This window comes from Gossypium hirsutum, chromosome D07 (assembly GCF_007990345.1).
Source record: "Gossypium hirsutum isolate 1008001.06 chromosome D07, Gossypium_hirsutum_v2.1, whole genome shotgun sequence".
NCBI classification, from domain to species: domain Eukaryota; kingdom Viridiplantae; phylum Streptophyta; class Magnoliopsida; order Malvales; family Malvaceae; genus Gossypium; species Gossypium hirsutum.
The window spans coordinates 1,642,065-1,657,022 of NC_053443.1; the positions used below are offsets into that span (position 1 = coordinate 1,642,065).

General features: G+C 32.7%; 1 protein-coding gene across 1 annotated transcript; it reads right to left on the bottom strand.

Annotated features, from left to right (window-relative positions):
• Window positions 1–4,269: 4,269 nt before the first annotated feature.
• On the bottom strand, window positions 4,270–14,447 carry LOC121219470 (uncharacterized). The gene is made up of 4 exons (XM_041097717.1): window positions 14,379–14,447; window positions 9,011–9,135; window positions 6,854–6,925; window positions 4,270–4,576 (listed from the first exon to the last, which is right to left on the bottom strand). The coding sequence occupies exons 1-4, from the start codon at window positions 14,445–14,447 to the stop codon at window positions 4,432–4,434; spliced, it is 411 nt and encodes a 136-aa protein (XP_040953651.1). The 3' UTR covers window positions 4,270–4,431.
• Between the last annotated feature and the right edge of the window lie 511 nt (window positions 14,448–14,958).

Here is a 14,958-nt window from a genome sequence, read left to right on the forward strand (position 1 = left end):
GGAAACAGTGATTTTGGATCACTAAATCCAACAAGTAAGCTTAAAATTTTAATAAATTAATAATCATGGGTCAAGTGTGAATTTAGAAAAAATTTTGAATTAGTGAATTTTGTGATTTAAAAATAGTTTAATAAGTAAATCGGGTCTAAAATGAGGTATCGAGACCTCGAATCCATAAGCCAACCCATAAATATTTTTATAAATACTTATGGAGTGCCATTGAGTTAGTATTAAAGTTTCATCAGAAAATTTTAACATTTTGGCCGTCAATTAATTAAAAATGACTAAATTGAAAAGATGCAAAACTTGCTAAAGTGATTAAATAGCCTAACAAATAAATAAGGAAGTAAAAGATAAAATGGACCAATTTAAGTGGCTGAGGCGGCATACTGTTAAAAAATCAAAGATTTTTATGTATTTAAGGACAAAATTGGAATTACAATAAAGTTTATGTGGCCAAATTTTATTTTAAGGATTTCAAGACCATTTCTTCTTGAACTTTAGGCGGCATACCAGTTCATATGATTTTTATTATTTGGTGATGAAATTGAGATGTTAATGGATGTTTAAAGGTGTTTTATTAAAAAAATTTGGATGAAAATATGTTTTAGGGATTAAATTGAAAAGTATTGACTTTGTCGAAAAATTCTGAAATTTTAAGAAATCCATGGGATGTTATTGATATGTATGAGAATGATTAGGCTTGGATCAAGGGTTAAATTGAAAAAATTTCATTTTCAAGCCTAGGGATGAAATTGTCATGTGTTAAAAGTTTAGGGTCAAAATGGTAATCAATAAATTGCACTAAAACAGTTTTGGGAAGCAGCAGTGTGCCAATTTTAAAAAATCACCAAAAATCGTGGGAATCGAATTAAAAGATGAGTAAAATATAAAATTAAATCTTATTGAGTATAGTTTCTCATAGAAGAAACGGTGTAAGCAATGGAATTGTAAACCATGAGATATAATAAATTTTGTGAGACAGAGTCAGAATAATTTCGGAAACCCCTGTTCTGACTTTGAAAAATCATTAAAAATTGTAAAAAAAATAATTATGGGTTAAACTTTATATTTTTAGAATCCTGAATGATTCTATTTTCATGAGAAATAAACGGGAATACCATACGCATTTTGTACAATGAGATAATCAATTTTTAGTGAAGAGAGGTTAGAACTGTCAAGCAGTGCAACAGGGGAAACTTTAAACAATAAACTGTACTTATTGACTAAGTCAAAAATTCTGAAATTTTTATGGTAAGAAGATATATGAATCTAATTTCAGGGAAAATTAACGGATTTTAATTTGGAGCTTCGTAGCTCCGGAATAAAATGATTTAGTGACTCTAACTCAGATGGGCAGTTTTAAATTTACATATAAGTGAGTAATGAAATTATGTATAATGTTATTAAGCGTGTTATATACATTAAGGATGTGGAATGGAGAGGAGGAGGATGAAAATAAAATATATAAATGAATTGTGTATAAATGTTTATATGCCCGATTATAATCGGTAAATATTAAATTGAATGGTAAATACGTATTGGTATTGAAAGAATTATTGTTGTATTGAAAAGCAATTGATCAAATGTTTAAGAAATTTAGTCATGGTATATATATATGTGTGTGGTAATTTTGATATATGGATGTATTTTGGTTGTGGATTGATCATGATGATAAAGGTTAGGTATATTTGGTCTATTAAGTGACATAATTGAGAAGTATGATAGATGGGTCATTCTATGTGTGAGATGATGGTATAATTTGGCTTGGTTAAGTAAGTTAAAAGTATGATTACATCATTGAGGTTACATTGATTAATTCGGTTTATGTGATGGAAATGTCAAGTACGTTTGTCTTTGATGCGTGATGATTATGTAATGCCATGAGAATTTGTTTATTGGTGGGATTTAAAATGTATCTATATTTTGTTATATAACTTGTTTTATAATTTATTTGACAAATGATAAAAATTAACTCGGTTACTATGTGAGGTGAATTATGATTTGGGTAGCACATCTATATTATGCAATAATAGATAAAATATATTTATGTCATGGGTGAATGGTTAAACACTTGGGCTAGTATAAGATGTATATTTAGTAAAGTTAGTTGGTAATGAAATAACAGGTTTTGGTTTAACATCGAATAAAGAAAATTTGTACTATTTTTGTGGCTAATATTGATAGTTGTATGGGAGATGAATGGATAATGTATATGTGACACTTAGCTTATGAGATATTGAGTAATTGATATATTACAATAGTTAAATAGGAAAATGTGACGACATAAGAATATGTAATGATACAGATCAATTCAGGTACTCATGATGAATTCAACAAGTAAGGGGAAATTTATAAATTCATACGACGAGGAAGTGAAAGATTGTGAGTTTATTGAGCCACGTAAACCCTAATTAGCGACTCAAAAATAACAATTTGAAAGTTTTAGTTTAGATGAAATTTTACAACTCGGTTCAATATGGTTAAAAGTGTATGTGTTCTGGTAATACCTCGTACCCTATTCCGGCATTGAATACGGGTAAGGGGTGTTACAGTTTTAGGGAATGATTGGCACTGTTATCTGTCCATCACAACTTATGAAGACAACAAAGATACCCACAAAATAGATTTACAAATTGAAAAGAGAGAAGATACGTGAAGTGAATGAGAGGGAGAAAAAAATAAATGGTTGGTGAGAGGGAGAAAAAGGCTGGCACTGTTGCTGGGCAAAACAAAGGATAAGAAACAAACAACTTGAAGAAATAAAAAGAAAAGTTTTTAGGGTTTTTTGATGAAACAAATATTTATTAGTGAGAAGAATTTTTATGATCACCAACCTTTCAAAAAGAGCAGAATTGGTATTTTCTTTTAACGAAAATATTGACTAAAACATTAAAATTTTAAATATGACAACTCACGTGTATTTATGTTAAATTTTTTAATATTTTTATTTTTGAAATTTTTAATAATTTTTAAATTATTTATTGATATGCCATATAAAAAAATAATGTTATATCAGCATGAAGTATATATGAATTACCATGCCAACATCTTTTAAAAAAAACTAATGTTTTAACCAGAATTTTCATTAAAAATTGACTCTTTTTAAAATACTAATGACTAAATTTAATTTATTAAAAATATAAATATCGAGGACTAAATTTGATATTTTACCTTTTAATCCAAATCAATCAATTAAACAATAAATTGGAGTCAATCAGTTGGGACAAACCAAACTTAGGGTCTGTTTGATTGGCTGTAAAATGTTTTCCGTAAAATGAATTCTGGAAAATATTTTCTGGTGTTTGATTGAATCTGTGTAAAATATTTTCTGCTGTTTGACAGATTTCCTAAAAATATTTTCCGGAAAAGTTGTTTTTTACATATATTAATATATATTAATAAATTTTTATATTTTAAATTGTTTTTACATATATTGCAATGATTTATTTATAATAATACTCAATAATAAGCTACAATATTGATCGTTATAAATTGAAAAAATATTATCCATAATGAGTACTAGTAAGAATATTGAATAATTATAAATTGCTTCGAAACCATAATGAGTACTAGAAATAATATTATCCAAATACATAATTAGTAGTACACCACATAGTAACAATATTGTCGAAGTGCATAATATTACACCACATAAAAGTATCAATATCTTCAACGCTGAGAAAATTTTTGAAGCCAAATTTTTCTATGCTTCTTACTTTTAACTAAAAACATTTTGGCCTCTGATTCATGACTCCCTAGATAATCACACACAGAACACAAGAAGTCATCATCAAATCCTTCTTCCTCCATCGACATCACTTGTTCATAAAGCTGTGCTGTATTGTCGGCAGTAAATTGTTTCAAAGCATTAGCAATTTCGCCAAGTTGCTCACCCACAAATTTAATTTGTTCATCAACGAGACTTTCTTGACCACTTTTTCTTTTACGTTTGGATGTGCCAGATGAAGATACATTTGTTCTTACCTCTTCAGCCTCTTCATTGTCGCAGTCTACAGGCATTGAATCTTCATTATCATCATCCAAATCTATGTCAGCAAATGTTCTGGCAAAACTCCCTATTGCCATATCTTTGCCAACAACCACAGCCATTTCATCATAATGATCAATGCTTTTATTCAAAAATGATTCATACTTCTTGTGTGCCTGTTGGATATTATACACAATTAGAATAACAAGTAAAAAACAATTGAAATATACTTAACATATATATACATATATTACCATCACTGTTGCATCGTATGTCGCTCTATCACATGTGATCATTTTCATGTTATCATCCCATCCAAAACCACTTTCACCTCGAATTTTGCATATAATCTGCCACTGGTTTTTTACTGTCCTCAAATGATTTTCCACGTGCTTTGTATCGCATTGGACTTGGAATCTAGAAGAAATGGCGTCGGCAACTCAATTAATAGAAACTGATTTGAAAGTATTAGAAGGCTTATTTCCTTTTCGAGCCTCCTCTGCTAGAATTTCAAGGAAAACATGTTCCATCGGTTTTGTCCACCTGAATTGCTTGGAGATCCCTTCTTTGTTGCCCTTACCCATTCTACATTAAATAATTGTCATTATCAATAATTTCAATATCCAACAAGCTTAAAACATAATAATCAATTCAATATCCAACAATGTTAAAACATAATCAATATCTAACCAATTCAAGACATATATCAAAATCCAACAATCTAAAATCTGACAATGTTATTATCCAACCAACATTTACAAAAAAAAACATCAGTCTAAAACATACATAACATAGAAATAATAACCCTAAGCCTAAATCTACCTAATATTTCTAGCCATGTAATCAGTCCACATAGTTTCTGCAATCTCATCTCTCTTAGCAGACCATTCTCTTGCTTCTTGTCTTTCTTCTCGCTCCGTGAGAGTTTGTATTATCGAATCAAACTCAGGCTCCTCGTATAATCCTTGATTAAGTAAATCACTAGGATCAACTCCCATTATATGATTATGAATGATACAACAAGCCAAAACTATATCTACTTGAGTTTGAAAATTCCAAAATGGTTCAGCATCTAATACACGAAACCGTTTCTTTAAAATCCCAAAACACGTTCAACAGTGATCCGTAATGATGAATGTCGAAGATTAAAGAGTTCCTTTGCATTTTCAGGCCCTTTAGCACCAAACTCTTTTAAATGATATCGGACACCACGATATGGGGTAATACATCCAATTCGGATGCCATATCCAGCATCAGCAAGATAATATTTACCTACAATTTTACAATACGTAATTAATACTGATAAACTATGAGCTTATTGGAACTATTTGTGATAAATATTACCTTCTGGAATTCTTAATCCTCTTGGGCGTGAAAGTGCATCACTTAAGATACGAGAATCATGTGCACTACCTTCCCAACCAGCTAGAACATAGGCAAATTTCAAATCAAATGTAATGGCAGCCAATACATTTTGTGTCGTCCCCCCTTTACGGCTACGAAATCTTCCTTCAATGCTAAGTGGAACGGATGCACGAATATGAGTTCCATCTAATGCTCCAATACAATCTTTAAAATAAGGATAAAACCTTGGATTGTTTCTAATTTCACTAAGAGTTGACTCATCAGGTAATCTAATAACTAGTCTATACAATTTCAAAATAGCTCTCAATACAACCCTAAAGTAATGGTGAACTGTCTGAATTGATCTATAATATCTAGATCCAATCACTCGAAACCTTACATTATGACCAATTATATGTAAAAATATAACTACTTGCTCCCTAATATCGACAGATTTAGACGATTGTAACAAATTATTCGTACTAAGAATATCACATAAATTAAAAAAGGCGATCGGTCTCATCCTTATTATATCAATGCAATGCTGGTCACCACTATATAAAATACTATTAATATAGTTTTCTCTTTCATAATCTCGATTTTCACGAGGGCGAGAAGCAATTTTCTTCCTAGTTTCTAATTTTTTAATCCAAAGAGCCCCAAAAGCTAAAACTGAAGCCACAACTCCGGCAATTGCCATTTGATTTTGATTACGATCCATCTACACAAAATAATGCCACACAAATATATGATCACTACTACAAAAGATACAAGATTTTCATAAGATCACATAAAGTTACCATGAGTAAAAAAGTGCATACATGCATATCAAGCTAATTGTAATTGCCCAATAATAATTTTTTTAAAGTAGCACTTAAATATTGATCATAGTTAATACAATACTTCAATTGGTGCAAGAGTTTTAAATATATTGATCATGTATTAAAGTTACCATGACTTAAAATATCTTTCATGTATTTGTTATATATTGATCATATTTAATAATATGTTTTTATAAAGTTATTAAAATATATTGATCATGATTTTATAAAGTTAAGATCACTTAAAATATATTGCTCAAAAGCTATAAATGTTGATGCCTCTTTTTTTAAAATATAAAAGAGTTTTAAATACTTCAATTGCTATCAAGTGTGTTTTCTTTTTTTATTTCAATATAAACAAAAAAAATTGACAATGTTATAAATTTTTTTATTTCTATTTTTTATAATTTTTAAATTATAAATTGATTACTTTTATAAAAAATAAATAATGTTTAAGTGCACTGCTACAATTACTATATATACAGTTAAAATTTCGGACATAATTAACAAAAATATCAGTCTTATCATAAATATAACAGCTCATCACTGCCATTTCCCAACAAATTACAGAAAAAATGTAAATCAATAATAAACCATACCCAAGCACATCCAACAACCATTTAATTCACTTGAACCGAATTATAACAACCACAAATGCTTATTAGAAGGCTTATCATAAATCAAGCACACCACAAACCTCTTATGAAAATATCGACCAAGGCCACCAACACGAGTACGAATGCTGAGGTAGAGGCTAGGACAGCAAGAACTATACAGATGGAGGTCAAGCATACAAAGAAATTAGAACCGTTAGGAGCAATAAAAAATAGAAGCTAAGACAACATCAGTCTTGCCATCATCAATAAACATAATCAAAATCCAAATCAATAAACATACAAAAATTGGGTCATCTTCAACAGTTTATTTTAACACAATTACATCCAACTTGTATAAATTAAAGACAACATCACATGTTTTATCTTTTCACTTCTATAATAATTAAATTTATATCGGTATTAATTAAAAACTCCAACATTTCATCCATAATTCCTGATATAATATTAACAATAATCATCCTCAACAACTCTCATTACCATATTAACAATAATCTGTAGAATTATGAGCTAAAAACATGTGAACTTCGCTCGTGTGAATGGAAGTAAAAAGAAAAATAATTATTCATAATTTATGATTAGTTTCTTTAAAAAGAATTAACTTATTTTAAAGGCAATTATTATATAAAATATCCAAAAGCCGTAAGCAGTATCTACATATAATTCAAACTGATTTTTACTGTCAAAACATACTAACCCTAAATAATGAGTTCAAAGTTTAATTAACAAAACCCTTGCTAATTGATTCAGCCATTCCATGCCAATGTATTAGTGTTTGAAAGAGATAGAGACAGTTGCCACAAACAGATGTGAACTTCATTTATGCAATTTAGGATTGGGATGGAAATTAGTGGGCAAGGCCTTCTGGTGTAACCTACCAAACAAACGAATGTGCCCTAAATTTTCCCAAAATGAGAATCTATACAAATTTGATGTGGTTGTGGTTGTAGGGTTGGATTTTTTACTTGGCTAAACCAGAATGCAACCTATCAACTTGTTAAAGCAAACCAACAGTTGATTGAACCTTAGGACGGTAGCGAAAGGAACCTTCTAGCTAACCGGGTCAATTCAAACTCACAACATACTCCATGGAATTAAGAATCCAGCGTAATTGGTTTTCTCCAGCGGCTCTTTTTTCTATATTTTTTAAGATGGCCCTGCTACGTCTGCCCATTACAGAGCAGGCCTGACTCTCGTGAGCAGGTCCGCTGGAATTGAAAACCCTTTCTTCCGCCCTCGCCACTTCTTTCGCTGACCCTATCCACCCCCTTTTCGGAATACCAGATCAAGAGATGAATTAGCGGATCACAGGGCTAAGTCGAAGCATGCCTGAACCTTCTTTAGTTTAGTAGTGAGCCGTACCGAGCAGCTCCTAGCAAGGGCTTCAAGATCATAGTAATGCCTGCTAAAATTTTCCTTGGTACGAATGTCATGTTCAAAGCTGGTTTCTCTAGACACCATGGAAAATATCACTGACGAGCTCAAAAAGTTTAAATTGTCAGTTTCATCCTCTTTATGAGCCTGAGATCATAATCATATGGGTCAACAATTCTCATTTCTTAGTTACAGAAAGCCCTTCTCAAGGAAGTAAGCCAAAAGCCACTCATCTGAGCCAGCGGATTCTCATTCTGCTGTGCCGGTGCGCAAAGCAAGCACGCTTAGACTGCGATGTACCTTATTCTGGCTAACAGCTTAATTTGTGCTAACAGGACCAGGACATCCCTTTCTGGGCATATTCCTTCGACTTTTGATGAAAAAAAAACAACCTATTTTCCCACAACTTATTCTGGAATAACCTATTCTTAACAATTTATGGCATCGGATCGGCTAAGTATCTTGATTCGTCTAGGTCCTGCCTTGGTCTCTAAGCTTAAGCCTTGCTAACGGTTTTCAACCTTTATACCTCACTCAGGGCATAGCTCGAATCTAAAAAAGTTTTCTAAAGTGTTCAGAGATCGTCTGTGAACAAATCGGCTCTTGCAAGAGAAGACAGATCCATAGGCAGCAAAAGAAGACTTTCGCTAAACAACAGACAGCTTCACAAGAGAAAGGAAAAGGAGTCGATTCCTTATTCTATTATGGGTAACGAAAGTTGGAGTAGCAGGATTCGCATATATACCAGTGTATGTGAGAGTTTAACTACACATGCAGTTCAAAAAACCAAATAAAACCATTTTCGACAGAATATTTCCCACAGAAACAGAAACAAAAACAGAAAATACAAACCCAGCATGTCTTACCTGAAATTTCCCACAGATCTGACGGAAATGGTGGTCGGAGAGAACGTATTGTGGGGAAAATCAGTCGACAGATCTTGTGGGGGTTTGGAAATGGAAGGAAATGAAGGAATAAAGGTTTTAGAAGGCTGGAGAGAATATGGAAAATGTCTTACCGAAATGAAGGGTGTAAGACATTTTCCCCAATTTTGTAATAGCTTTTCCCGTGTCTTGGAATTGGTTTTACAAAAGGATAATATTTTCCTGCTATCAAACACTGGAAAATGTGTAAAACCAATTCCGGAATTGGTTTTCCCCCTATCAAACACAATCTAGAAGGGAAAAGAAAATACAAAATATTTAAATTACAACCCAAACCCAACTGTGATCGAATCTAATCAACAATCATCTAATTATAAATAATCAAAGATGAAAATGACATTTAGTAATAAATTCATTCTATCCAACTGGTCCTTCACATGCATGCATCCTTTGGCAATTTATAGTAAAAAAGAGAAGTGCACTAAATTTCCTTTAAAATTACAAAGAAAAATAATGATTGTACTAATTTCATTTAATTCCTTTCTCCAAAGGAAGCAATAGGGACTTGTACTTAAATTATTCCATTTTGCAAGGGGCCTGTACTTTATTACTGTTGCGGAAGCGACGATAATATTAATAACAATATTATCAGAAATATTTAGATAATTATTATGCCAACAATTATACTAAGAAAATTCCCAGTTAAATTGGAGGGGTCACAAATGGTCCCGCTTAAAACCCAACAACTAGACAGAACTCACTTAGATATTTATAGCAATAATAACTAAATAAATATAACCAACATAAAGCTATTAAATATAAGCAAACAAATAAGAAATAATATACCAGAGATTTAACGAGGTTCGGCCAATTTAGCTTACGTCCTCGGACACTACCAAATTAATATTTCTTCTAGAAATATTACAAAGGAGAAGATTTTGGGATGATACAACCAAAGGGGAGGGGTTCTATATATAACAAACCAAACCCCTCCATTTCTATCTTTTCCTAATGTGGATATTGCCAATATTCAACAAATCTCCACCTTGGCGATATTCCACATCTTCGAACATCTTCTCATAACACAAACTTCAATAGTGTCTTCAAATTTGCAACAAATCGCCTTCTTCCCTTTTGGTAGTTGTGCCAGCTTCCACGTCTTGTTTTTCTCTAGAGATTGCATTTCCTCTTCCATTGCACCTAACCATCTATTATTCTCTAAACTCTGAATGGCTTCGGTGTAAGTGGATGGAATATTATCAACAACTGGAAGTGCATAAGCTACCATGTCAGTGAAACGAGCAGGTTTCTGAATTTCTCGTCTCTACCTTCTGACTGCAATTGGCTCTGATTGCTGTTGAGGTTCTTGGGTAGAAACCTCTTCCTCATCTGACTCTGCATCTGCCAATGAAGAATCACTAGTGGTACCTTCTGCTGGAATTACCACACTCTGCTCAAACTCCACCTGCTGCGGAGTACACTCCACCTGCTGCGAAGTACTACTCACTCCTTCTGGATTTACCTTATTCAACATGGCAGATTCATGAAAGGTAACATCCCTACTGATTATCGTCTTCTTTGCCTCTAGACACCACAAACGATATCCCTTAACACCAGCATTGAAGCCCATGAATAGAGCCTTCTTTGCTCTTGGATCTAACTTTGATTCTTTCACATGATAATATGCAATAGAACCAAAAATGCGCAAGGTGTCATAATCAGTAGCAGGTTTTCCATACCATTTCTCCAAAGGAGTCTTGCCATTTATAGCAGATGATGGCAAATGATTGATGAGATGTTGAGCGTACGTCACAGCCTCAGCCCAAAACTTTCTATCTAATCCAGCATTAGATAACATACATCGAACTTTCTCCACAAGCGTTCGATTCATACGCTCTGCCACCCCATTCTGTTGCGGTGTTCCACCTACGGTGAAGTGCCTTACTATGCCACAATCTTGGCATATCTTCAGGAATGGATCGCTTTTATATTCTCCACCGTTGTCTGATCGGAGAACCTTAATCTTCCTTCCTGTCTGATTTTCAACTTTAGTTTTCCACTTAAGGAAAACTTCAAGCACCTCATCTTTGTTCTTCATATGAAACACCCAAACTCGTCTGGAAAAATCATCAATAAAGGTGACAAAATAACGTCTTCCTCCAAGTGATGGAGTCTTGGACGGTCCCCATACATCAGAATGCACATAATCCAGAATACCTTTAGTATTGTGAATCCCAGTGCCAAATTTCACCCTTCGTTGTTTTCCCAGAACACAATGCTCGCAAAATTCAAGTTTGCAAGTCTTTGTACCTTTCAATAATCCTTGCTTGGCTAGAGTTTGCAAGGATTTTTCACCAGCATGGCCCAAACGCATATGCCACAGCTGTGTTGCCTCAGCGTCCTTCTTGGTACTCGTAATTGCTGCTGCTGTTGTCCCGACCACTGTACTACCTTGGTAGTAATACAGATTGTTCTTTCTTATGCCTTTCAACATCACCAATGCTCCTGAAGTTGCTTTAAGAACTCCATCTCGTATTGTCACAACTAGGCCTTTAGATTCTAACGACCCCAAAGAGATGAGATTCTTCTTCAACTTTGGGACATATCGTACATCCCGCAAAATTCTAGTAGATCCATCATGACTCCTCAGTTTAATTGAACCTATCCCGGCTATTTTACATGTGTTATCATTACCCATGTAAACAACCCCTTCATCTAGTTTTTGAAATTCAAAAAACCATTCCCGAATGGGACACATATGATAGGAACAACCAGAATCCATGATCCACTCATCTGCATATAATGTTGAAGATGTCATACTAAGAGAAAAGTCTGACTCTGCTTCACTATTGCATTCTGCAACATTTGCATCTTGCGGAGTCTTCCCTTTTTTCTTCAATTTTGGACAATCTTTCTTCCAATGTCCTTTTTCTTTGCAAAAAGAACATTCATCTTTGGCAACAGCTCGACCTTTGGACTTTCTTCTCTTCCCCTTAGACTGACTTTGCTGACGACCTCTTGTTACCAATGCTTCCACTGCTGCTTCACCTGAACCTTTCAACTTATCCTTTCGGCGTAGTTCATAGCTATACAATGCAGCAGTTACTTCATTGAAAGTTACTTCCGATTTTCCATGAAGTAGAGTAGTTTCAAGGTACTCAAACTCCTCAGGAAGCGATCCCAACAACATTAACGCCAAGTCTTCGTCTTCAAAAGTCACATCCAAATTCAACAAATCAGCCACCAGCTGATTAAAATTGGTAATGTGCTCGTTCATCGTGGTACCAGGAACATAATTGAAACGAAACAGTCTTTTCTTCATATGCAACTTATTTTGACTGTTCTTCTTCAAGAATTTCTCCTCCAATGCTTTCCACAATTTACTTGCAGAAGTCTCTTTACTGAATGTATACTTCTGCTCTCTGGAAAGACATGATCGAATTGTACCACATGCCAATCGGTTGATGGTCTTCCATTCTTTATCATCAACCCCTTCTGGTTTTTCTTCCTCAATGGCAATATCTAGACCCTGTTGAAAGAGGGCATCTAGAAGCTCACTTTGCCACATGCCAAAATGACCTGTTCCATCAAAAATTTCCACTACAAATCTCGTATTTGCAGTTCCAATCCTCGGCAAAATGTACGAAGTGGAAGTTGTTGATATGGATGGTTTTTCTTCTGTCATTTTTGCCATAGCTTCTACTTAATAGCCACCAAATGCAGAATACCCACAAGCTTTAGGAAATGTTTCTGATGTGTAAGATCAGACTAAGCTGCAAACACAGAGCATACTACAAAACCTTGGCTCGGATACCAATTGTTGCGGAAGCGACGATAATATTAATAACAATATTATCAGAAATATTTAGATAATTATTATGCCAACAATTATACTAAGAAAATTCCCAGTTAAATTGGAGGGGTCACAAATGGTCCCGCTTAAAACCCAACAACTAGACAGAACTCACTTAGATATTTATAGCAATAATAACTAAATAAATATAACCAACATAAAGCTATTAAATATAAGCAAACAAATAAGAAATAATATACCAGAGATTTAACGAGGTTCGGCCAATTTAGCTTACGTCCTCGGACACTACCAAATTAATATTTCTTCTAGAAATATTACAAAGGAGAAGATTTTGGGATGATACAACCAAAGGGGGAGGGGTTCTATATATAACAAACCAAACCCCCTCCATTTCTATCTTTTCCTAATGTGGGATATTGCCAATATTCAACAATTACATCCATGACCATGTTATTGGATTTTTCTTATTTTAGTATTCGTATTTAATATTGAAGTTTAATTAAAGAAAATCTTTAAAATAATCACTTTTTTACGGTACAAAAGTATATAAACATGATGTCGGGTCAAATCGGGATAAAGTTTTTTTTTGGCTTAATGATAAATTTAGCCACTAACATTTACATGTTTTGTCAAAATGACCCTGATTGTATTTTTAAGTCTTTTTTTGGCCATCAACCTTTATTCCTTTTTTTCAAATTATTTTTTAATAGATTTGTTGAAAGTACCGTTAAAAATTTAACGGGATGATGTGGAATTTTATATGTATAATATTTAGGTAACCCAATAAAATAATTATATGTGAAAAATAATAAAATATATAATTCATGAAATTAAAAAATAACTCTTAATTTAAAGAAAATAAACGTAATTATCTAAGAAAATGTTTCAAAATGAATGCACACATTCAATATTTTCAGTATAGATTACATCTCGTTAAAAATATTCCACATATGAAATTCTACATCATCCCGTTAACTTTTTTAACGGTATTTTCATCAAATCTGTTTTTTTAAAGCAATTTGAAAAAAAGAATAAAAGTTTATGGCCAAAAAATGCTCCAAAATACAATTAGAGCCATTTTGACAAAACATGTAATTGTTAGTGGCCAAATTTGTCATTAAACCTTTTTTTGAGGTTAAAATATGGTGTACATCTCTATATTTTTAATAAATTTGAAATTTAGTACATGTATTTTTATTTTCTTTACTCTTCAAAATTTAAAATTTAAGTTCAATTATTAATGTTGTTAAACTTTTTGTTAAATTTAAGTTCATTACAACGTTATTTTTTTAATTACAAAGCTACCAAGTGAATGTTTATTTTATTTTAAAATATCATACTCGACAAATTTAACAAAAAAGAAGTTAGTAATGTTAACAATTAGACTTTCATTTTGAAACCTGAAAAATGGGGAGACTAAATACCTAAAAATAAAAGTATAAGGGTTAAATTCTAAATTTATAAAGAGTACATGGACATATGGTATATTTTAACCAATTTTTTTCTATCCATAGAAGAGTCAACTTGTATAGGAACCATCGCCACGTTGGCTGGGTCCCTGACAGCAGCGCCGATCCCTCCAGCGACTTTCCATGAGAGGGGCATGTTATTCCGATAAAATCAGAATACTGCAATATTATAGCAATGGGAACGAAAGTTAAGGTTAGAGATTCTGTAAAGGTCAAATTTGCCCGTAGAAATTTTATGCCTTGGTCATCAATTCTCTTCCTTCAATAAATATCTACCCTACAAGAAGAATATAAATCGTTAATCACAGTTACAAGAATTTACCAATGAGAGAATTTAAGGCCATTTTAAAGCCACTTTTCTCACCCATTTTGACATTAACCTATACTCAACATTCACATACAGCAATATATCCCAATCAAACAATCAATACAAGCCAAAACATGTTCTCAACATGACATAACATCACAAATATTTCATTTACTTATACCTACATATTTAACTCATTCATTGATTTATCAAATTCTACTATGAATTACATACATACAAACATTTAAGATTCGCAACTAAAATTCAAACTATTTCATTGCCAAACCAACCCTATACATGCCATATAAACCAAAATTTACATTGCAAAAACTACCGGAAT